General features: G+C 42.1%; 1 protein-coding gene across 2 annotated transcripts; it reads left to right on the top strand.

Annotated features, from left to right (window-relative positions):
• Positions 1-948: 948 nt before the first annotated feature.
• NIPSNAP2 (nipsnap homolog 2) lies at positions 949-24,279 on the top strand. 2 transcript variants are annotated; one of them, XM_087815631.1, is made up of 10 exons: positions 949-1,040; positions 7,878-8,017; positions 8,100-8,145; positions 11,035-11,129; positions 11,450-11,520; positions 12,516-12,656; positions 13,659-13,690; positions 20,252-20,346; positions 21,800-21,883; positions 23,196-24,279. In XM_087815631.1, exons 1-10 carry the CDS (start codon positions 949-951, stop codon positions 23,258-23,260), a joined length of 861 nt encoding a protein of 286 aa, XP_087671757.1. In that variant the 3' UTR covers positions 23,261-24,279. The 2 variants fall into 2 exon arrangements, with proteins under 2 accessions (XP_087671757.1, XP_087671758.1); XM_087815632.1 differs by lacking the exons at positions 8,100-8,145; positions 11,450-11,520.
• Positions 24,280-25,696: the final 1,417 nt, after the last annotated feature.

The following is a 25,696-nucleotide window of genomic DNA, read 5'->3' as shown; positions in this document are numbered from 1 at the left end:
CTTCTGCTGCTCTGTTTCTCCCCCTTTCTCTCACGGTCTAGCTCCCTTAATGCCTGCCTTGTCTTGGTTGCAGTTTTCATGGTTACATTTGTGGCTCTTTTATCTTAGGGCAGGATGCACTTTCCCCAAACAGTGCCATCCCGACCCATGCCTTTAAGTTGTTTCCCTGCTGATGGGAAATGTACTCCCTTCTTCCACTGGTCAACTTCTGCCCCCTTGGGATGCGCTGCTGTGACAGCTCCTGAGTGTCTAACCCCCACTTCACAGCCACTGCTGGTTACATGCTCTCCCCTCCATCCTCCCTTCCCATCTTGTGAACCTCTCCATTTCAACACTTGACACAGTGGATCCAATCTTTTCACAGCCTGCCCCGCTGGGCTGGGATGGAGCCAGAGCCTGCCAACCGCTGCCGAGATGAACACAACAGTGTAGTTCCGAGCCTATGAGAACCTGAGTATGTTTCCATCCAGAATGCTTTTATTAAAGCTGTATGCATGTGGGTTTTGTTTATTTATGTTTAAAAGCAATATATATTTACATAGTACAAAATTTTAAAGGTATTCGGGAGGAAGCCTGCCTCCCATCTTTGTCCTCCAGGCCCTGGAGTCCCCAGCAACGTTATTACCCTTTTCTCTCAAGCCTTGCCCGTGTTCCTCCGCGCACCCTGTTCTGGCACCAGCTCCTGCTGCCGGAGGTTACTGATTCTTGGACTCCCAGCTCCTTTCTCGCTGCTGCCGGGCCTCCCGGCGCCAGGACGCACTGCGCACCGGGTCGCCGCGGCGCGCGCCTGCGCCCCCTGGCGGCCGTGCCCCTCGCTGCAGCGGCCGCGCGCCCCCGCCCCGCCCCGCCCCGCCCGGGCCGCCGCGGGCCGAGGCGAGGGAGGGGTCGCGGAGGCGGCCGCGGCGTCAGCGGCGGCCCGAGCGGTGGGAGCCGAGGCGCCGGAGCAACATGGCGGCGCGAGTGTTGCACGCCCGCGGAGCGGCCTCGGCCGGCGACCTCCTACGGCGGGCGGCCCCCTGCAGCCTTCTGCCCGGGCTCCGGTGAGCAGCGCCGCCCTTTCGGGGAGGGGCCGCCGCAGGACGGAGGGCGCGGGGTCCCCGGCGCGGGTCTCCGCCCCGGCTCGCTCCGGCGGAGCCGTGCGGCCCGGGCTGCAGGGCGGCGGGGACGGAGGCCGGGGCGGGCTGGCGCCTCGGCGGGTACGAGCGTCTTCCCCGCGGGCTCAAGGTCACGGCGCTCGGCGCCAAGGCCACGTACGCCCGCGGCGCGGGCCGGGCCCGCGGGACCCGAGGCAGGTGCGGCCGGGCGCGGGGGGCGCGCGGGGGCCGCAGGCCCTGCGCTCGGCCCGCCGGTCCCGCCGCGCGTCCCGGGCGGCTGCCTCTGCGGATAGCGGGAGAGACGCCGCTCACGCCTTAGGTCGCTGCGGACGAGGACACAGCGCACCGTCCCGCCCGAGCCCTCCCGAACCGGCGGGCGGGGAGTGAGGAGATCTCAGTATTAGGAACAGCCTTTGACTTGCATTTGAAATTAGTGGATCAAAAAGTGTTTACAGTGATCCGCACTAGATGGGCGTTGGGTTCACGTTTTAACTTTTTTTTCTAACCTTGTTGCATTAAATTCGGTTTTCTGAATCCATCGCTTTGACATAGGCACGTCCCATTTTCCACATTAAAAACAAAGCCTGTACTAACTGACATGTCGATCTGCTTTCTCGTTTTCTTTACGTTGGGTAATTGAATGTTATCGTTTCGTTTGTTTGTTTTTAATTAAATAATGAGCCTCTAGAAAACTAGACAGCTGGCACCTAAAAATGAAAAAGCGGAGAAACCACCTGTTTCTTAAACTCTGACTGTGGGCTGGGGAGCTTTAGATAACGTGACGGATTTAATTAAATCCTAGTAGCAATCTTAAGATTGTAAGTAATAGGATCTGCATTTTAGAGATGAGACGGAACCTCGAAGGGGGTGACACACAGTTAGAAAAAGCGTTTTCTAGCCTAACCCAAGTTTGTCAGGCTTCAGGCCCAGCGCCCTTCCTAGGACTGATGCTCAACCTGTGTTTCTAAATTTGATGTTTATGTGTCCAAGTTGATTAACAGATCAACCTCCTTCTATTTTTATTCTGTTATTGAGCATCTACTCTGTGTCTTACTTTTTTCACACAGGTGATAGGAGCCCATGAAATTCATATTTTCTTCTTTCAGCTGAGACTAAAGGTGTTCACTCAACATGTTTACCTACAGTGCCCAAGGTCATAAAGCTAGGAAACTGGAGAATTGAACCTGAGTCTGCCTAGTACCCTGACTTCCTCCTGGGGCCAAAAGCTCTTGACCCTGGAATCCTTATCTCTGTTCAACCTGTTGGCTCTTGGATTGCTCTCTCAGGTCCCCTGTACCTTTTGACTACTCCTTCCTGGCCTCTCGTCTGCCCTAACTGTAGGTGTTCTTTAGGACTCACTCTATACCCAGTTAATTGTCTGATTCTATCAAATATTGAATATATATGATGTCTTTGAAGCCGTAAGGAACTGAGCATAACAGCCTTGGTCACTATCCTCAGGAAGCCAGGGCCTAGGTAAAAACCCATATAGACTTACAGATGGAAGTAGGTGCTGTGAGAGAAAATCAGGGAACCTACCACATGAGGTCATGGAAGGCTTCTCCAAGGAGATGACGTTAAGCAGAGACCTGAAGGGTCGGTGTGAATGAAATCCTGAGTGGAAAGGAGTCAGGCATACTGGAAAACCCCAGAAAAGCCTAGGAGGCTGAAGCACAGAGGTGAAGGGAAGACTGGCTAGAGGACAAGTGACAAAGAGTGGGGGCCAGATCATTCCAGGCCTTAAAAGCCATTTTAGTGAGCTTGGATTTCATTCTGGGAGCTGTGGAAAACATTTGAAGGTATAAATTCTACTGTGACATGATCTGATCCTCAGTTTTAAAAGATCAGTCTGACTTTGGAAAGGGGACAGAATCAAGGGTAATGGGCAACCGAGAGTTATTTGTTCCATAGGTATACGAGTGCCTACCATATGCCAGGCGCTACTGGAAACAGTGAATGAGGCGTGCAAGGTCCTCATCATCTTACTAGTAATTCAGAGAAGGGGGAACAGGTGTGGGGTGGGGAGCAGTACCCAGTAAAGTTTAAGATGACGGTGAGCTATTCGGATGGAAAGGCCAAGTAGGCAGTTGGCCTACTTAACATATATGACTCTTTAAAGGAGATGTCTGAGCTGCAAGAAAGATCTGGGAGTTGTCAACATATAGGAATGCTAAATGCTGATGAATGTTGATAGATACATGGGTTTCAGTGTACTGTTTTGTATTTGATTGTAATTTTTCATAATAATTTTTAAACCATAGGAATGAATGAGATTGCTTGAGAGGTTGTGGATAGAGAAGGGGCTGAGGAACAGAGCCTGGAACAGGTCAACATTTACAGGCTGGATATAGGAAGAAGAGACCAGCAAGGGAGACAGAAGGGACAGGCAATGAGGTCATTGTTATGTGACAATGCCCAGGGCAAGGAAGAATGGTCACCTGTGCCAGGTGCTGCTAAAAGGTTAAGGTGACAGGAGAAAACTGGATTTGCCAACAAGGGTATTGTGGGTGACCTCGAAAGACCGATTTCAGAGGGAAAGGAGGAAGTCTTCCTGGGACACTTATTTGCCAGCACTTCTTACTTAGCTCTGCTCAGTGCCAGTCCCAGAGTTCCATCTGCTTAGTGGACATTGCAGTAATGCCCCGCAGGTGTTTGAGATGCTTATATACCCAGAATTTAACAACTCTTTCTCTTCCAGAGCCTGCTTTCTCCTGGGTTCTCTCTCCCCAGTAATGGAACATCTTCCATTTAGTGGCTCAGGCCAGAAACCAGATGGTCTTCCCCAAGCCCATCCCTTCCTGCTCCTCCTGTCTACCTCCAATGTGTCCTCACTCTGTTTTCCCTGTCACCACTCCCCTAGCTCAACTCTCGGCAACATGCTCCCTGCCTTAATGCTGTAGTCCATCCGCCATATCACTGCCCAGGCTGCTTTTTACACATAGGATTTTTTTAAAAGCTTGCTAGCATTGCACCATGTACAGAGTAGCATCCAGCTGATGGGCCTGCATGGTGCACAAGAGCCTAACCACCCTGCCCCCCTTGTTCCCCCTGTTAGCTCATCCTTCCATGCCCTGTTCTGCCTTACTGAAATGTGCCTTTTCCAGAAATGTGCCATACAGTTTCATGGCTCCATGTCCTTGGACATGTTCTCTTTGACTAGATTCATCACCAGCCTTGTCCACCTGTCTTTCTTGTCTTCCAAGACAGAGCCAGAATGTCTCCACTGGAGTTCCTCTCACTCCTCACGGTCCTTGAGCTCCTACGTGTGTGTGTAAATCTACAGTATCCATGATCACTCTGGCTGTTTACTGATCAGTTTTTCCCTTGAGACTAAGCAGGCTAGGCATCTGGTTCATCTTTATATCCACAGAGCCTGGCACATAATACTTATTCTATTTAAAGTCTAGGGCTACCATCCAAGCACTCACCAGGCCTGACCTTGCTTAGCTTACAATATCAGACGAGATCCAGTGCGTTCAGGGTGCTATGGCCGCAGACCTCTGTAGAATGTACTTCCCCCCACCCCACCCTCTGTAAAGTGCTGTACAACATATATGTGATCTTACAAAGACAACTGATTGTGGTGTTTGTCACTGTCATTAAAGAACCCCAGCCCAACCCAGATCTTATCACCCTGACAGCTGTTAGCATAGCTGCTTCCACCCCCTTCCATGATTCAGCTTGGACAGCTAGATGACCTGGGCACATTAGGCAGCTTTGGTCATCTGACACTCGAAAGATTTCAGAGTTTCACAGTCAATTGGGGATAATGCTGGGCCAGACTGTTTTGCATTTGTCAAAGACAGTTGCTACCCAAATTCACAAGCAAACACCACTCAGGTTCTTGTGTGTATCCTATGAATTGACTATTTCTTAGACTTCTTTAGTTTACAAAACATTTCCATATCTCTGACCTCATTTTACTCATTCTGAAGTATATCCCTTTAGTATTACTAAAATCTGGAGCAGATGCTCAGTTGGGGAGATTTGTGTTTGGGAGGTATCTCTTACTAGTAAAAATATTTTGAACTTCATAGATCTAGGTTCATACTTTATTTTGCCACTTTTTATCTCAGGTCACTACCTGAGCCAATCTTTAAAATCCGATAATACCTACTTTGCTAGATTGTTCTGAGGACTGAGGCCTAAATGACGACGTAGACAAACTACCTTGTCCGGTGCCTAGCAGGAAGTGTGTACTTAACAATTTAATCCCCTTAAGTTTTAAAGAGGAGGAGAAAAATTACTTTGGGAAATTTCCTAGTGCTGATATTTTTAGAAACTTTCTTGGAACTACTTTCTTGATTGTGCATAATTGTTATTCCTAGGTTCTTACAATTTATTTAACAACAAAAAAATGTAAACACATTTTCTGTTCAGTGAACTTAAAATCTAAACGAAAAAACAAGAATTATACAAAGTCCCATTAACAAACCTTAAAACTTTCTACCTTGTAAATCACTAATTTTATATACTTTCCATTTTACTTCATGATATTATGCAAATATCCCAAAATGTGGTGTGTTTAAGACACTTTGAACAAATTGATACAATGTTTTTATTTTTATTGAAATATTTAATGTGATTTATTTGGAGAATTGCCTTCTTCAGAATTAGTTTATTTATATAATCAACGAGTGGATTAAAAACAGAAACAAACACCAGATGTTTTGGTTTTTGCTAAAGGGCTAATAGTTGTTGTATATAATTTATTTTTTTATTTTATAAATTTGTTTTATTGAAAAAGTAGTTTTAAAAGTTCAGTTTTTTAACTCCCCCTCTGTCAGGGATACAACCATTAACACTGTCTTAATTCTCTGGAATTTTAATATATGGTAAAAGCAAAATAGAAGAACTGTAAACGTCTTTTTACGAATGCCATTGAGGATTATATGTTTTTCTCCTATGCACTTATAAGGAAAGTTGCATGGCTGGTATTAACTTATTTTGCCTGTTTACTATAAGTTTGCGGCTTTTTAATCTGTGAAGGATTTGAAAAAATACTTTTATTTTTCTTGATAATTATTTATAGAAAACATTGTTAATTTTATATTTATATGTTTTAGTTTCTGTATTTGTAAGCTGACACATTCAAGGGTTTTTTTGTTTGTTTTGATCCTCCCCCAAGGATATTTTTTCCATGGCTTTCCAGAGAGAGAGAAGCATCATCAGTGTGCAAGAGACACATCAGTTAGTTGCCTCCCACATGCGGGCATGTAGCCTGCGACCGAGGGACGAGGGACGAGGGACGAGGGACGTGCCCCGAGCCGGAAGTGAGCCTGGGGCCCTTCAGTCCTCTGCCGATGCTCGAACCCCTGAGCCAGACCAGCTGCGGCTCAAAGGTCTTTTTATCTGGTTTCTAGCTATTTGTGAGAATATCCTGTGAATTAGTTTTAAATGAAGAGAATCTCTTATGGGGAGAAAATTGCCTTAATGTTTGTTCATTAAAGCAGCAAGTCCATTTTTTTTAAGTGAAAATGGAAAAAGCTGCCACGTCACTGTTAACAGTACACTGTGTGCGTGTGTCTGTGATACTGTTCAGTGCCTGCTTTTTCCACATACGGTAATTTCTCAGAGATATGTGCGTGTAAATCTCCCCCTCTTTTTAATGACTGCATTCTGCTCTGAATTGGGGTATTCCCTAATTCGTTTGACCAGTCCCCATTAATGAGTATCCAAATTGCCTGTACCGGGAACAGACTGGAAACAGGGCCGTCACGAACGCTGCTGTGCATGCAGCTTGGTGCGCTTGTCTAAATATAGCTGCCTGGAGGACAGAACTGCCAGTGCTGTTACTGGGCCAAAAGGCCTACAGTTTTAATTTTGAGAAGATAATGCTACACTGCCCTCTAGGGAGATTGCGCAAATTTATAATTCCTGCCCAGCCAGCGTGGCTCAGCTGTTGAGCATTAATTTATGATCCAGGAGATCGCGGTTCGATTCCCAGTTGGGGCACATGCCTGGGTTGCGGGGCTCGCTTCCCGGTGGGGGTCGTGCAGAAGGCAGCCGTTCGATGACTCTCCCTCATCATTTTTAAAAAAGAAAGAAAAAGTTCATGGTTAAAGTATAGTTGTTACTTCAATCAAACTTATCCTCACTTTCTGACAGCATGTATAGTAGAAATTTATAAGATGAAAATTAGCAAATTATGTTAATAAAGTTTCTATTCTTAGGTTTTTGTGACAGTTAATCTTGATTCTAAGGTTAATTTAAGGGTAAAATAAAATTTTCGAAATAAAGAATTTATTTCCCTATATATTTCTTTTCACATTGTTTTTTATTCTGGTAAAGTATAGGTAACATAAAATTTGCGATCTTAATAATTTTTAAATGTGCAGTTCAGTGGTGTCATTACACATTCATGTTTTGCAGCCGTCTCCAGAGCTTTTTCATCTTCCCAGTCTGAAGCTGTACCAGTTCTCCCCTCAGCCCCTGACAACCACCTTACTTTCTTTCTCTGTGAATTTGGCTACTCTAGATTTCCATGTATGTTTTTTCTAGGTCAAAAATTGCTCTACATAGCGGGAATTGCAAAGATAAACATGAGAACTCTGTTAGGAGAGCCACAGGTTATTTCTTTACACTTTATTCCTGCTGTTTAGAACACACACAGTGGGAAGCGGGCATTTTGTGGAATCCCAGGTTCTAGAAGAGCGTTCAAGGTATGTTTGCTGAATGGATTGGTGAATTTATGAAAACAGTGTATCACGTAACACTACCTTAAGGCACTGAAATCTTTGTACCTCCAATGAGACTCAGAGTTTTGTATTTGTTACTCTACAGGGGTTTGACATCTTCCAGTAACAGACCTCGAGAAGACAGCTGGTTAAAATCCTTATTTGTCCGGAAAGTTGATCCAAGAAAAGATGCTCACTCTAATCTCCTAGCCAAAAAGGAAACAAGCAGTCTGTACAAAATACAGTGTGAGTGAGAGGTCTGCCATCTTCACAGTTGACCTTTCTCCCTGTGTTCATAAGTTCATCGTTGCATTTTCTTTTGTTTCAGTTCACAGTGTTAAACCGGAATGCCTAGAAGCATACAACAAAATTTGGTGTGTATACCAGACTATCCTTTACTTGGCGGGAAATGATGATTTTAATATCGGTTGGTTCAGCTAACACTTGATAGCAGAGTGAGATCTTCGTTCCATTTTCTTAAAGCTGAACGTTCAGAGGCTCTGAAGTTGAACTACGTACGGGATCACCAAGGACGTTTTGATGTTAAGCACTCACACAGAAAATCAGCACCTAAGGTGTCGAACCTTAACTAGACTCTTAGGGTTGGCAGCAACCTTGCAAGGTTGTCTAGTCCATGAACTCATCTAGTGCTTGAGTCCTTTCTGCAAACCTCCCCACTGCTTATGCCGAAACACATTCATACTGTCCATCTCTGGGCAGCTTTGAGTGATAGGAATTAGAACTCATGTCCCTATGACCTCCATTGTTTCCAATGTCGTGTCTAAGTAAAACTGTCCTATTCGTAGCTGCCGTTTCTTCCCAAGTCTTCCGTTTACCAGGATTCAAGTCCCCTCAGCAGATTCTCATGATTTGAGATCCATATGCTCTTATAGAACTTGTGAACTTTTAGACTGAAGATAAAAGTGTATCACTTCTTAATTAAGTTACTAGGAATAGTATTTTAATGATGAATGTTGAGCAAATATAATTAAAAAGCTTTTTTTTTTTACTTTTAAAATTTGCTACTTTCGTAAGAAAGCAAATGATTCTGTCACCAGAATCAGCATAATTTTCAGAAGGAAAAATCTGTTTTATTTTTGGACGTGGTTTGTGAAATATAATATTAGCATAGAATGTAACATTACCACAGCACAGTTCCCTTTATTAAAAAACGCCCTAAAACAAAGCAGATACTTATTTCTAAATCTTTTGTCGTAAAATGAAATTATTTCTCTATGCTGATATTTCCTTGGGTTAACTTTCCTGTTTTTATTGCTTCATCTCCTGTCTCAGATTTCTGTCTATTCATATTTCTCTTTGGATGTCTTGCTCTTCCTTCAAACTCAACAAGTAGAATCACTTTGCTGTTTCAGCATCCCTGTGTGTCAGTCACCATGGTTTTATTCAACCCTCTCCTTAGTTTATGATGAGTTACTAAAGGCTGTGCCTTCTTCATTTGACACGTATTTTAGTCTCTTTGCTTGTTTCCTTCTCAGTCTCCCTTTCTCTGCCTGTTGAGCCCCATTTCCAAGTAGCCTGCTCCTTTCTGACTCTTTCCTAGCCTTGTAACCGCACCTGTACTTCCACCCCACGCTGCAATCCATTGCTGAGAAGTTTGTCAAATTGATCTGCTTGAGTTCAGTTTTGTCCATCCTGTTGTTTTTCTCTTTTCAATGAAATTTCAGCAACTCCTCGCTTTCGGCAACATAGAGACTTAACTCCTCCCGGTTTGTCAGAGCCCCAACAATGAGGTTCTTCCCAACCCATCCAGTTCCGGGCACTGTGTACCTTAAACCTCCATTTAGGTAAGGCCAGGGCTTCCAGGATTGGCTGCAGATCCATAGATGACTTTGTATTGGTGAAAAACCTGTGCCCCATTTTCAGTCCTCAGCCCCTTTCTGGACCCCACCTGGGTCATTTCTACAGGCTTCCTTCTTCCACATTGGCTCCAGTTCAGGGTTGTTTATTCCCTGCTCGTGTCATAGGGCAAAAAGAAGGCCCGTTTCCATTTCCCTAACAATCTTTCCCCACCCATTTCCATTAATCTCTTAGCTCTGAACATAAGTCTATATGAGCCAGTACAATGACCATCATACCATGTGTATTTTTTGAAGGGTGGCATTTACTTTTATGGGTTATTAGTTAGACGCAAGACCGTTCTGAGCCCGGCCAGTGTGCCTCAGCAGTTGAGCATCAACCCAGGATCCAGGAGATCGTGGTTCGATTCCCGGTCAGGGCACATGCTGGGGTGGGGGGCTCGATCCCCAGTCAGGGGCTGCAGGAGGCAGCCGATCAATGACTCTCTCATCATTGATGTTGTTATCTCTCTCCCTCTCCCTTCCTCTCTCTGAAATCAATAAAGACATATTTAAAAAAAAATTTTTTTTAAATACCATTCTGAGCTTTTCTCTGTTAACTATTAATATACACCCAGTCCTGGTGCCCCAACCCTAGTGGTGATCACTAGCCTAATATCACTCAGTGTCAGCAAATCATTTGAATAGTTTCCATTCCTGATCCTTGATGCCTTTTTGCATCCATTGTTGAACCTGTATTGTACTTTTTCCCGTAATTTTTCTATTCAGAAAGTATATAGGCTTTAGCTTTTCTCTTGGTATGGCATAGTTATGTCTTTTTCCTTTGCCTTATGTTGTATGTTCATTTGGATTCTGTCACACTGACCGCCTTGGGAACTATTGGAGTTGTGTCGTGTCCTAGCTCTGTCTTCTTCCTTTAAGGTCGGTTTTTCTCTGCCCGTTACTGCTTCCTGATTGTGCCCCTTCTGTTGTCTCCCCTATCTTAACCGTTACTTTCTTCCCTGTCTTATTTTTCCCATTCTCTTCTCCTACTATTTCTCTTTCCCTCATTCTTCCTGTCTTTGAAGCCAGCAAAACTTTGCTTTCATACACATCACCATTCTTAAGCACTTCTCTCTGGAATGGCAAACAGTAGACCCATAGTTCTTGACTCTTGGAACCTTTGGCTCTTTTTTTATCATTTTTATCACTATGCTCAAGTTGCTTACAAATGTTCTAGATAGTTGGGGGTATCAGAAACCTAAGCTTCTGATATGTGGGGTATCAGTAGAACAGAATTCAGCTAAAAGGTTAGTTTTGCATGTTGTTTTATTATAAATATATTCTGAGGTCAGTTATCAGAACATAGAATACATAGATGCCTTTTTTCTATTACTGATCATGTGTTGTCCACCTGGTACAATTTTGTTGGTGGTTTAATCAGTGTTGCTATCTCTTCTCTTTAAGTCAAGAGGTGTTGCCAAAGATTCACGAAGATAAGCATTACCCTTGTACCTTGGTGGGGACTTGGAACACGTGGTATGGCGAGCAGGACCAAGCTGGTAGGGAGCAGAAGCCTTTGGAATAAACACTTGTTCCTTAACCCTTTAAATAATATTTAATTTAATGCTTGTTTTATCATCAGAGCTTTCCAAGTCTCAGTCTAGTTTTATGGTTAAAGTCGTTTCTCCAGTAATGCATTGCAAAAAAATTTTTTTATTAATGTTTGAATCTATTATTGTAACATTATAGTGTAACTCATAGGCCAGCACATGGCACATTGTAGTTTTGTCCTGTGTTAATATTGTGCACATCTAGAATGTTTTCAAGGTAAAGTATCATGAAACTCTAAATGTATGTTATCTTTTAAAATATATTCCAGTCCACCTCTGGAGGTATGAAGGAGGCTATCCCGCCCTCACGGAGGTCATGAATAAACTCAGAGAAAATCAGGTAATGATTTTAAAAACATTTACATACTTACACTAATGATACAGTAGATATTAGTACAGAACTAAATGACTCTTTTGTCATCAAATACCATTAGTGAACTGTTTTTTGTAGTAAAAATTTTATTATGCAAACATAAAGTAACCAGTTATAATACTATTAAAATAACAGTTCATCAACGTGTAAGAGAAACGTCTGTCAGTTGCCTCCCGTGGTGCTCTGACTGGAAATTGAACCCACAACTTTTCAGTGCGCAGGTCGTTGTTCCTACCAACTGAGCCATACCACCAGGGCTAAAATACAGCCCTTACTGTAAAAGTCACTTGTACTTAGACACTGATAAGCTGGTATTTGAAACCGATAAGTCAGAGTTCTAGGCACTACCAGCCGTGGGTTTACTGACACGTACTTGAGGAACTTCCAGCCGCATGTTCTGTACCTCAGGATTGACTGCTCTCCTCCCCCTCCCTTCTCTAATAGGTGCACATTGGTGGGGAGAACTTTAACAGCCATACGTTATTAGGAAAGAAAACCATTTGTATGGCTTCCCAGTCCAAATATAAATGGCTTTTGAATTCTTTGATTTGTTTTTTGTTTTTTGAATTTTTATGAGTTTTATCTGAGCCAAACTGATGACATGCGAGGAAAGCAAGATCTCAAATGCTCCCGATTCTTTGATGGTTTGTAGTCTTCATGTCGCCTCTATTATTTATGCTGTCACACACTGTTGGGGGAACCTAAACAGTGGGAAATTACATTTGTTTATATTGTCATTTAAGTAGTTAGGATGGCTGTATAGCTTGTCATCTAAACCTGGACACTTGAGAGTGAAAAGGAATGCTAATAGTCATTACGCCAGTTCGATGTAAACTGAGACTGTCTCGGCAGCTGGGACCCTATTTATAATAGCATTCTATTCTAGGAGGAACATAAATGTTACTAAGCGGATTTATGTATAAATATTAGAAGATTTCATGAGCACATTTTTTCACTCAAAGGAATTTTTGGAATTCCGGAAGGCAAGAAGCAACATGCTTCTCTCTAGGAAGAATCAGCTGCTGTTAGAATTCAGTTTCTGGAATGAGCCTGTTCCCCGGTCAGGACCCAACATATATGAGCTCAGGTCTTACCAGCTTCGAGTAAGTACCGTAAAACGAATTAACTGTCCCTCATCCTTCCCCAGAGAAGCATGAGTGCCCCTTAGTGCTGGCAAGTTGAGTGTATGTTCTGCGATGCATTTGGCGTTATATCTTGATTGCCTTGTTTTCTTTCCTGTACGATTCCCTTCTGTTTTTAATCTTCTTAACTTCTCATTCCTTCTCTTCTGCTAAGGGTTCGTCTCTTATAACTGTATACATAATTCTTATTGTTTGACATTATGTAGTATTTCTGTTTTTAAGAGGAAAGACCTAAAATGCAGGACTAGGTACAATAGATAGCATCTGATGGAATTGAACTAGAGCAACTAATAAACGTGTGACTGTTGAATAAGTTGTATGGCACCGTAAGATTAAAAGGGGATAAGTAATATTTGTAAGACTTTCTAGATGTTTGCCTACTAAGTGACTACTAGCAAGAAAGCCCAGATAGCAACACTGCTCAAAGGAATACATATCAGTAGATCTCCATGGTCTAACACTCACCATTATACTGGAAAAAATAAAGTGATGTCCTTACTCAGTTTACTTAAATTGAATTTTTAAAAATTTCACAATAAAGTCTGAATGGGTACCAACAGTTTAACAATTAAGTACATCTGGAGGATGGGCCTACCCATAGTTGTGATAACCATAACTGGATGACTTATGGTGGGGCAAAAGTAGGCTTATAGGTGTTTATATAGAAAACAATACAATAATTAATAAATAATACAAAAATAAACTGTGTTTCACATACAACTGTAAACCTACTTTTGCCCCACCCTGTATGTTGTCTTATATGAAGCCATAGACTGTTATTTCCTCTGAGGGATAAGTATGAACCCAGTGAATAATAATATTTTGTTACATTTTTTTTATTTGTTACATCTCACATTATTAAAAGTTAATTTTTAAGTTAGTTTTCTCATTTGTTATATTATACTTCTATTCACTGTTTCCTCACAAAAGAACTAACAAACCAAAATCTAAATTTCTTTCCAGCCAGGAACTATGATTGAATGGGGCAATTACTGGTGAGTATATTACCAAATGGTGCATTTGTAAGTCTTACTAATAGGTTATTTTAGGCCATCATGTTAATTCTAGGAATAAATCCTGGGGATAATGCTATGATTTGATACTGGATTGTTGTGTTGTGTTGACATTTTTATTATGAAATTTTTCAAACAAAACTAGAGAGAATAATCCCGTGGATTCCCCCCTTTCCATACCTATTTCTTAGCTTCCGTAATTATCAACACATGACCAATCTTGCTTAGGTCTAACTCCCGCGACCCACATTTTTGGGAAGTAAATCCCAGACAACATACCATTTCGTCTATAAGTATTTTAGCATATCTCTCTAAGAGATAAAGACTTCTACTTTTTTTAAACAAAACCCCAGTGTTGCATGAGTTTATTTTATATTCTTCTTAGACATTATCTTTTCTGAAATGTTGCTTTTGTCACATAAACAAAGCACCAAAATGGTAGGGTTGCTACTTTTTTCTTCTTAGTTTAAGTAGCAGAATACCAGTTTCCCCCCAAACTGATGTATAGATTCAACACAACCTCAAAGTCCCAGCAGGCTTTGGAAATGCAGAGGACCCAAAATAGGTAAAAATCTTAGAAAAGAAGCACAAAGTTGGAGGACTCACTCTTCTCAATTTCAACACCGACTACAGAACTAGAGTAATCAAGACACTGTGGTACTGACATAAGGACAGGTATGCAGATCAATGGAATATAATTGAAAGTCTCTCAGAGATTTGAGCAATTAGTTTTTAATAAATGTACCAAGGCAGCTCAATGGGGACAGATAGTCTTTTCAACAAAGGATGCTAAGACAACTGGATATCTTTGCAAAAAAGATGAATTTAGACTCCTACCTCACTTTATATACAAAAATTAATGAAACATGAATTGTAGACCTAAGTATAAAACTTTTAGAAGAAGCCATAGAAGAAAATCTTTGTGACCTAGGATTAGGCAAAGAGTTCTTAGGTATGACACCAAAATCAAGATATTCAGAAGAAAAAAGTTGATAAAAAACAATTCATCGAAATTTTAAAACTTTTGTAATTAAAAGGACATCATTTTAAAAATTAAAAGACAAGTCATGAACTGAGAGAAAATTTTGCAAATCATAAAGGACTTGTATCTAAAATATATAAAGAAATCCTTCAACTCAATAATAAGACAACCCAGTTTAAAAATGGGCAAAGAACTTGAATGTGTAATTCTCCAAGGATATACAAATGGCCAAGAATCATATGAAAAGATACTCAGCATCACTAATCATAAGAGCAATGCAAATCAAAACCACAATGATATATCATTTTACACTCCTTAGGATGACTGTTAGTAAACAGAAAATAGCAAGTATTGGCAAAGATCCAGAGAATTGGTAACTTTGTGCACTGTTGGTAGGAATGTAAAATGGTGCAGCCAGTACCGAAAACAGTACAGAAGTTCCTCACATTAAAAATAGGTTTATCATATGATCCAGCAATCCCAGTACTGAATATATATTCAAAAGACCAAAGCAGCACCTCAGAAAGATACTTACGCACCCGTGTTCATTGTAGCACTATTCACAGTAGCCAAGAGGTGGAAACAACCCAAATGTCCGTCAACAGATGAATGGATAAAGGAAATATGGTGCATCCATATAAGGGAGTATTTTGAAACCTTTAAAAAGGAAACCCTGCTACATGCTACATTATGGATGAACCCCGAGGACATTATGTGAAGTAAGCCAGTCACAAAGGGCAAATAGTGTATGATTCCACGAATACAAAGTATCTAAAGTTATCAAAATCACAGAAACAGAAAATGAAAATGAAAATGTGGTTTCCAAGGGCTGCGTGGAGGGGAGTTGGTGTTCAGTGGGTATAAAGTTTCAGTTTTGCAAGATGAAAAGGTTCTGGAGATCTTTTGCACAACAGTGTAAATATGTTTGGCACTACTGAACTGTACAGTTGAAAAGAGTTGAGGTAAATTTAATGTTTTGTGTTTTTTGCCACAGTGAAAGTAAATAAATAAAACCATAAAATTAAAAAATATATATTTTAAGTGGGCAAAGGGTTTAAATAAACATTTCACCAAAGGAGATGTATGAATGCCTAATAAGCACATGAAAAAGGACTCAGCATTATTAGTTATTATGGAAATGCAAAGTAAAACCACAGTGAGATACAGTTTCACACCCACTAGGATGACTGTAACTAAAAACCCAGGTATAACGTGTTGGTGAGGTTGTGGATGAATTAGAACCCTCATAAGTTGCTGGTGAGGAAAATGAAATGGCACAGCCACTTTGGAAAAACAGCCTGCCAAGTCCTCAAAACGCTGAGCAGGGAGTTACCGTAGGACCCGGGGCATGACCAGGTACTCCTAGGTGTGCACCTAGGCAAGTCAAGCATCCATCCGTACAAACAGTCATCATAGAGAGCATTTTTCATAATCACCAAGAAGTGGAAACAAGCTAAACAAATGAATAAAGAAATGTGGTTATATCCATATAATGGAATACTATTCAGCAATAAAAAGGAATGAATATACTACTGATACATGCTACACATGTAGATGAACCTCAAAACCATGCTATAGGAAAGAGTCAGATGCGAAGGAGTACATAGTGTGTGATTCCATTGGTATGAAATGTCCAGAAAAGGTAGATCTATAGATACAGAAAGATTAGTGGTTGCCTAGGGCCAGGGGTGAGAACAGAACGTGATTGCAGATGGGCACAAGGGATCTTTTCGCACAGCTGGATGTGGCAGTGGTTGCACAAGCCTATACATTTACCTAAAAAGCATAGAATTGTACACTTACGTGAATATTAGGTAAAATAAACCTTGATAAAGCTACCAATGACTCACGTCACTAAAGAGAATTTATACACGAATCCAAGGATGACTCAAAGTGAGGAAACTGATTAACACAAAACAATCGAGGCCGGAATTAGGTGCCCAGCACACATGCTGTGGCCTCTGCAGCCCCAGCACGTCGCTTCCATGCCTTTGTTAGAGGATGTATCACGCCCAGCAGCACCTTCGGTTTCTGGTTCTACAACCGTCCGCAAGGACTGGCACATGCTGGGTGGTCAGTAAACGTGGAGTGGGTGGCAGAAACTAGTGGTCACATACGGAAAAAAAGTCAGTTGCAGTTGCCAAATTGTAAACAAGCTGTATGCGTTCGTGGAAAGGTTATGGGATAGCCACGCAGTGGAATTTTACACAGTGGTTAAAGTAAACCCGATCTGTGCCTGTTAACGGATCGACGATGAAAACCACGTTGAAGAGAAAGAGTTAAGGAATATGTACAACATGATGTCCTTTATGTAAATTTTAAAAAGAGACAGTAAACAAGATATTTAACAAGAGCTATATAAAAAGATGTAACTTGTTCATAGGTACATACGTTTGAAGCTCTTGAAAACGTAAAAACCGTTCCTAGCCCCTGAGCCATAAAAACAAGCTGCAGAGGGTGGGAGTTAGCCCAAGATCTCTAGTACTGGCCCTGATTTAAATGATAAAACTCCCCATCTCTCCATTTTAACAGCAACATTAAACTTGATGGTGAAACAAGAGAAGCATGCTCATTACCATTAAAACAAAATACTACCACTTTCACCATTATAATTTTATGTTTTTTAAAATCCTGACTATTGTAATAAGAGAAAAGATAAGGCAAAGATATAATACTATAAAATCTCAATAATTATGAGGGATACAAGAATAGATTATTGGCCATTGGCCAGCTATTGACCTTGGTTAATATTTATCTTTAAAGGAGAACCTGTGACTTTTACTTTCAACTTATATATGCTCTTCTTCTGTTACAAAATCTCTTGCGTTAGACTAGATAATTTTTAAGATCTCTTGTAGCTCCCAAGAATGGTTCTGTGATCTTTATTTCTAATGAATCATTTCTTCTTAGGCCATCAAAGGTTAAAGAATACAAGTTGGAATTTCTTTTCATTTGAAAACTAAGAAATAGATATTTGATTGTATATATGGGGGAGAGGAAAAAAATTTTTCCTCCTTCCCTTTTAAGTTCTGGCTGGACCAATAATCAGATTTGCATAAGAGAGATTAACAGGAGAAAACAATGAAATTTATTATGTATGTACATGGGGGGGTTCCATAGAATATGAGACCCAAGGACAGATCTAGCAGTTAAGGCTTCTGTGCTGCTGAGCCAGGGAGAAGGGGGGCGTTGTGGTTTGGGACTTCAGAGGGCAGGAAGGCAATTCACATGGAGATGAAAAAGCAAACGGTTGGTAAAAAGTTTGCTGGGCCATCGATTCCGTGGGACACAGAGAGGACTTGGATCACACAGGCCTTGCTAGGTCCCTCCCTGTCTGTTGCACTTGGTTCATATTACACTGCCGTTATCCATGAAAATACCTTGCTTTTTGGAGCAGGTCCTCTAAAATTATTTTAGGCAGTTAGGGGGAAGGTCAAAGGTTTTTCCAGAGTTTCATGTCTTAAAAAATAATCAGCTTAAAATAATGTCCCAAAAGGCATATTTTGGGGTGGCAAACTCCGCTTTTCCTCATATCCTGCTATTATAGGCACCATTTTATTATGGGGGCTTTTAAGGGGAGAGGGGGGCTTGTATATGTAATAATTTAGTTGTCCATAGAGTAGGATTGTTCTATTTTTTGTATGTTACTAATTAAAACTTGCCCACCATGGAATCCACAAGGAAGTACTGAGGCTGTTCTTCAGTTATTTTAAAAATTACTTGTGAAGCCAGTTCAGTGTTCAGTTTATATTTTGACACTTAGGTGACTATGGTAAGATGGTGATCTCCTCTTCAGTACATGCTTCTGATTTTTACCAGGCTGAGGCAAGTATGTCTTCTTTGCCCACTGTAACTGAATTGAAAAATTCAGAATGAATTGAATAATCCTGAATATCACTATCAATGAAAGAGTATTTTTCCCTTCTGAGTTAGAATGCACGTTAATGTGATTTGTTTGATCTCAATAATTTACCAATCAGATTTGTAATTTTTGCGAAGGTATCAATCAATTCCAAATGCAAAAGTTAAAGAATTTAATATCATTTGGGGGTACTCCATGGGGGCAATAACAAGAGATCTCTCCTTCACCAGAAGAACCTGAAAGCTTGGGTCACCCTTTTGTGTCCAGCACGTGGTGAGTGAGAGCCGAGGATTACGAAGGGCCCTTAAGGAGACTGGCTGCACCCCTCCCACCACCGGCCGCCCTTGCTCTAATGCAGTTGCTGTGAAGGTCACCTCCAGGAAGGGAATGCACTGATCAAGCCAATTCAGAACCTGTCGCTAGGGAGTTATGTCTCTCACTGTACTTATTAGGAGATTCGATGCTTGTCCATATGCCCCCAGCTCTTCACGATGAAAGAGAATGGATCCATCTTCCCAAGTCCTGCCAGCTCTGGGACCATGATGTGACAGACTTCAGGCCAAAACCTGGGCAGTGTTGATAAAAAATTTTCAACTCTGATTCTAGAAAATTGCTTTTGGAAAAATATATACATTTTAAAAACATTTAGGATTTCAAATGCCTCACTAAATATAAAAATACAGTACCTGGAACAAATATGAAAGAAGGTGTTCGAAGAGCTGATACCTTTGCAACAGGAAATCCTAAGAAAATAAGACACATGCCAATTTTTAAGCAATTTAATCACAGTTTCGTGTTATACCCATAGACACAACATGTGCACACTTCCCTCGGCACAGCACACAGTGAGTGCCGTCTGGCACTCATTTTCCTAATGGTTTGCTCTGGTAAGAAGAGAAACTAAGAGGAATCTTCAGTTTTGATCGGGATGCTCTGCTGCCAAGAAGCTCCACTCACGGTCTGTCTGCTTCCCAAGGGGTTGCAAGTTGCCTTTAGTGCAGAGAGCTCACGTGTTTCTCAGAGGTCACTGTCCCCAGCTGCTTTAAAGGTGTGCTTCCCTCGTCTCTTAAACCCCATTCTTGAGAAGTGGCCCCTGCCTCCTTGTGACATCTCTGGTGTTTTCTTATCCAGCTTTCCCTCTTTCAGCGAGCTCTTGGAAAAGCAGTTCTTAAGGTCACCGGTCCTGTCCTCTGCCAGCTTTCTTGACTTTATGTGATGAATCAGTGCAACCACATATTCTCACGTTTTTATTTTAATAGTCATTAATTATTTTCTACTCTCAAAAATGACTAGTATAGCCCGGCCAGGCATGGCTTAGCCATTGAGCATCAACCTAGAATCCAGGAGACTGAGGTTTGATTCCCTGTCAGGGCACATGCCTGGGTTGGGGGTTCGATCCCTGGTAGGGGGCGTGCAGGAGGCAGCCGATCAATGACGACTCATCACTGATGTTTCTGTCTCCCTCTCCCTTCCTCTCTCTCTGAAGTCAATAAAGATGTATTTTTTTAAAATTTGACTGGTATAGCTACTGAAGGGTACATTTACATTTTGCAGACATTAAAATAACTTGATTTTAAATCTGATAATTTTAAAACAATTTGTCTTATTCTGAAAAACTTGCTCAGAGTATGGAGAACATTTGCTGATTCTTTTGAACATTTCTCTAATTCAGTTTTTGAACATTTTTTTTTTCTTGCAGGGCTCGTGCAATACGCTTCAGACAGGATGGAGATGAAGCTGTTGGAGGATTCTTCTCTCAAATTGGGCAGTTATACATGGTGCATCATCTTTGGGGTATTTATTGTTTTTCCCTTGTTTTTGTATTACTGGGATTTCACAGTTTATTGCTAAGTAAATTGTACTAGGCAGTAAAGCATATCTCAAGTCAGTGATTTGAAACACTAGCAAATTCAAACGTCATAGATGGAAGGTAAGTTCTGGGCTGTCAAGAACGAGAGGCCAGCAGCAGAGGTGTCCATAGACTTTTGGTAAACTGATTATCCAGGAGGGCACAGTGGTGAAATCAGCAACCGTGGCAGAGGCAAGATGGTAAAGCTACTGAGGGCCCTTTGCCGAGTAGTTTTCACAGTGTTTCTGGAACACACATCCCCACCCCAGCCCTGCAAACCTTCAAGGTCTGGGGAGGAGGCCCCCGCCCTCACCCCACCAATCACGGCTTCGACCAGGTGCTCATCTCAGCTGCATGCGCAGGGCTTCCGTGGCATTTAAGAGATTGAATCCCCTGTACCAATGATAGATGCCACAGATAACTGTCAGCTCCACAAAACGTCAGGGCAGCGTTGTGCTAGGGGTTTCCACTAGCTGACATTTGACCTCATAAGTATCAGTTTTCAAATGTAGTAGGTTCGGAAACAAATCTTTAAGAAATGTGTTCTGTGTTCCTGCCTTTTAAGATTATACTAAATCTGATTTAACTTTTATGGATTTGAGGCAGGGGTGAAGTAGTTTTATTTTTTAAATAGTATATGGTCTGTCCAGAGGATATAAACTGAAGCCAGGCCTCTTCCCCTCCCTCCTGTCCTCTGAGCCTGGAGGGGCCTCAGAGGGTGGCTCCTGCACACCCTCCTGGACATAGTCCATACATGAGCGGGCACAGGGACTCGATTGATGGGTCAGGATCATCATGTGCTTTGGCTCCTGAGCGGAGGTCAAGCCATGCTCACACTCCGTTCACATCAGCGCCTACAGCCTGTCTGGATGGGGACTTCCAGGTGAAGGAGTCTGGGATTACACAGGCAGGCACTAGGGTGTGAGTGACAAAGCTCTGACAGGCTGTGGCCAACAAAGGGCAGGGCCCTTAACTCTGCCCTGTGGGGAAGACTCGAGGCTCACGGAGCAACGGTAAGGTGAGAAGGTCCACCAGGATCCTCCGCACTCAGCGATGCGGAAGCCAGGAACAGCGTGCTGTTGGCATCCGAGCGTGGCCAAAGTGCGGCACCTGTCTCCTTAGTCTGAGCCCTTCCCCACCCTCCTTTGTCCCTAGTCAGTGTCCCAGGTGTTCACTTCCCACTTCCTGCTTTACACAAAAGGTATTGAGATACACAGATGAATTCTCGCTTCCTGCCTTTCAAACTTACCCTCACTTTCCCCAAAGTTTGTACTAAATTCCCAAAGTAATCTCTGAGAAAACGTGATGAGCAGCTGGGTCGGTGCTCCCCGGGGCCCCAGTGGGGTGTAGGCGTTCTGTTCGGCTTACGTCTTGTCTCTTCTGCGTGGTTGTCTTCAGCTTACAAGGATCTGCAGACGAGGGAAGACATACGGAACGCAGCCTGGCATAAACATGGCTGGGAAGAACTGGTGTATTATACAGGTAATCTTTTCTTCTCATCTTACTGTTTTGTGACCTTACACCTTGTAGCTAATAAGTATTTTTATTTTATTTTATTTTTTAAATATATTTTTATTGATTTCAGAGAGGAAAGGAGAGAGAGAGAGAGAGATAGAAACATCAATGATGAGAGAGTCATTGATCGGCTGCCTCCTGCACGCCCCTGACTGGGGACTGAGCCTGCCACCTGGGCACGTGCCCTGACCAGGAATCGAACCCCGATCGCCTGGATCCTAGGTCGACGCTCAACCGCTGAGCCACGGCTGGCTGGGCAATAAGTATTTTTAAAAAGTAGTATGTTGCTCTAGGTGGTGAATTATAAGCTCGGAAGGAAGAGAGTCATTTTTTTCTTTAATAGTTACATGACTTTCATTCAGTAATGAAGAATATTCATTCTTTCACGTATGTAGTTGTCTGGTACAGTTTTCAGACCCTTGTATGTTGTAAATTTTACATCATTACTTTTTTTTGCACATTTCTATGTTCTCTGAAAATTTACAATCAGAGTTTTTCTTAACCAAAATTGTTCATTCACAAAAACATTACAATGTAATACAGCAATTAAAAGTAATTTTGAAAGTTAATTTGATATTTAGACTTTCCATACGTGTGTGTGTTTGTATGTACATGTATACCTATACATGCATGTATACCCACATACATGTATACTAAGAAATCGTGGCTGCTCAATTTTTATAAGAAATGCAATAGGGCTGAATTCAGCCCAGCGATACCAATGCAGGTAATAAGTACCAGCCATGTTGCATGTCAAGTACATTTAAGCCCATGTACTACCAAGAAAATCGAAGAGTAAATTGTTCTAGAAAATAAGCATCTTAGTTCCAAAAAGTCCTGTAATTATATGTGCCTCTTATTCTTACACCCTCATCAGTTTTGAGAGGCGTGTTTTACTCTGCAGTGAGTGTCACATATAGTAGGAATACAGTCAAATACAACATTACTTGATTTTATATAAATCTATTTTAGTTCAGAGAACTTTTTGAGAAAGCACTATTTTTCTCATAATATGGATTTTTCTAACTTCCCACAAACACGTCTCCTAACTTCCTCCAGACAGAATCTGTTGTAATTTTAATAACATCTTATAGGATGCTAGCTGATCTGTCATGATCTTGTGTATTTCTGACCCTCGGTCAGTCCCGTATTTTCCAGCATTCTGTTCTGTGATTTCAAGTAGCACAACTGTGATCAATCTCAGCAACCTGTTTGTGGATGTGTTTGCCGTTACCTGTTCAGAAAAGAACAAGCACAGTAATCTTGACCATGTTTTCAGTCCCACTTATTCAGGAAATGGAATCCAGAATCATGATCCCACAGAAGACCTCACCCCTCCAGTAAAGCTGCAGAATTTAGATGTGCCTACATAAATTTATGTGACAAGTATTTGTCATAAATTAATTTTAATTGTATATCAAGTGAAAAACACTGAAATGTAAACTGCTGTATATAGCTTATGAGAAACCCTTTTTCTTTAAAATTTACGTAACTCTAAGAAAGGAAACGATTACAGTTTGATTGTAACAGCACTCTGTAGTCCTCTGAAACATCCCTGTGTTTGTCGAATATACCTTGTAATACTGACCACCCCTCTCACCCTCCGGGGAAAGAGGGCCCAAATTAAAATTTGAATCATCTCTAAATAAGAATCTAGCCATGAAAAAAAAGTTAGTCATTTCTTTAAAAAAAAGCAAATCTGTCTTACAATTACAGATTTTTAGACAAATTTCTTGTATCAGGAAGAAATACAAATTTTGTCATGTTTCTCTGGCAGGTTTTTTTTGAGTCTCAAACTAGGAACAAATTATGAATAAACCCGATACCTGAATATATTTTAATTCGCTCTCATTTTCAGTCAGTTCGCATAGTAAATGAGTCGTCACTAAGCTGGCAGTGGCTGCCGAGGCGCATTGAACCTAATCCGGTCCCCACGCAGTGTTGTGGTGTCTCTGTGTGAGGGGAGATGGCTTGAACCTGTGTATCATATGTGATTTTGAAATGAACACCTTGAATAGCACTAATTTTTATTTGTAATATTTTTCTATAACAAAACAAGAAGCTCTAGAAAAAGAGGTTTTATTTTGTAAACAATCATTCATGACCCCCGACACCATAAATATTGTCGTGAGCTCACAGCAGCCCCTCCACCGTCCTGCATGAGGGGTGGCGCGGGTTGGTTTAAGTTGGCATAGCGCTGTGTACTTGTCTAGCTGTTTGATTTCCTTTTTTAATACAATGTGCCAGTTTTGTGAATGTCATCATGTGAAAGGCCTCTTGAAAAGAGAAATCATGTCTGACCTCCAAATTAAATAACTTCTGTGTAAAAAAGTGTGAATAAATCTCATCAAATTTCAAACTTTTACATGTGAATGGTTTTCTCCAAGAACATATAAAAGTCAATAAAATTCTCTGACTTTCCACATACTACATGTTTGCCATCCTTTTTCTGAACTTGCTCTAAGAGTGACCCTGTGGCTCTAGAAAAACAGCTTGTCCCGGTTCAGTGGGCACATGTGAGCCTGTAGAGTAAAATACTAAATGAGCTCGTCAGCGTCTCCCTGCGGCCATGGGGTGGGGTGTTCCGGGAACGGCCTTTGGGGACCGGCGCCAGCGCCTCGGTGTTTGGAGGACGGGGCTGCAGCAGAACAGACCCAGGTGCAGGCTCCGCTCCCTGAGGAAGTCCCTGCCCTCCGGGGTGCTGAGGTCCTTAGTCTACGAAGTGGGAGGTTGAGCACCAGGACACTGAAGATTCCTCCGGCTCGGCTCGGAGTTTCTGTGCCTGGCCCTTGGTGCCGAGGGAAGCGGGGAGAGTGGGGACTCAGGAAAGGGACAGACGAGGAGCGGGATGTCGTGAGAGCCGCGGCTAGGACGGCCACCGAGCATGAGATCCCGTGTCCGGTGCTGCTGCGAGGCTGGGTGGATGGAGCCTGGAACCTGATCGTTAACTCAGCAGCTTGCTGGCTTTTGACAGAAACATTCTGTGAAGCTGATTGATCAAATTATCACTTTATTTTAGCATTTCCTGCCCACTTTGTGGAATCCCTTTATTAAACCCACGTAGTAGAATAAATTGTATTCTTTCTTCCCACTATTAGTTTTCACTGGCAATACTCAGAATTTCCAGTCTCATTCTCCATCCGTTGGATGTGAGTCTGGGACCCTTACGTGTGTAAGCCAGCTCGTTCTTAACGGTCATTCATGTGCTGCCACCTCGCTGCCTGAAAGCTCCCGCAGACCCACCCTTCGCTCTGCTCCAGACTAGCACCTGACAGGACCTGCTGCTTCTCTCTTATTCTCACGACTGCCCGGGAAAGATCCCTTTTCATTTCTATGTCATACTTTTTCCTTAAATTTATACTTTCAGTTTCTGGCTGGGGCATAGATGCCCAGTGGTATGTTTGATGAGTCCATGGAAGGAATGAGGGAGGAAGTAAAAGAAGAGAGGGAGAAAGGGAAGGAAGACGTAGAAGGTACAGTTCTAATTAGAAAATACCTGGGACTGTCAGGAAGCAGGGCAGTGTCTTTATTCATACTATTTTTTAAATATATCTTTAATGATTTCAGAGAGAGGAAGGGAGAGGGAAAGAGAGAGAGAGAGACATCAATGATGAGAGTTATTGATCGGCTGCCTCCTGCATGCCCCCGACTGGGGATCGAGCCCGCAGCCCAGGCATGTGCCCTGACCGGGAATCGAACCCCGATTGCCTGGATCCTAGGTCGGTGTTCAACCATTGAGCCACACCGGCCGGGCTCTTCATACTATTTTTGATGCAAGCT

Source organism: Miniopterus natalensis, chromosome 3 (assembly GCF_054644295.1).
Source record: "Miniopterus natalensis isolate mMinNat1 chromosome 3, mMinNat1.hap1, whole genome shotgun sequence".
Taxonomy (NCBI): domain Eukaryota; kingdom Metazoa; phylum Chordata; class Mammalia; order Chiroptera; family Miniopteridae; genus Miniopterus; species Miniopterus natalensis.
Note: the sequence above shows the minus strand (reverse complement) of the source record. Positions and strands in the feature narration are given on the sequence as shown.

Excerpts from the sequence above, each read along its gene's own strand:
- NIPSNAP2 (XM_087815631.1), top strand. The coding sequence starts at position 949 with ATGGCGGCGCGAGTGTTGCACGCCCGCGGAGCGGCCTCGGCCGGCGAC. Across the intron at positions 12,657-13,658 it reads TCAGGTCTTACCAGCTTCGA|CCAGGAACTATGATTGAATG; the intron begins GTAAGTACCGTA and ends ATTTCTTTCCAG. Across the intron at positions 13,691-20,251 it reads ATTGAATGGGGCAATTACTG|GGCTCGTGCAATACGCTTCA; the intron begins GTGAGTATATTA and ends TTTTTCTTGCAG.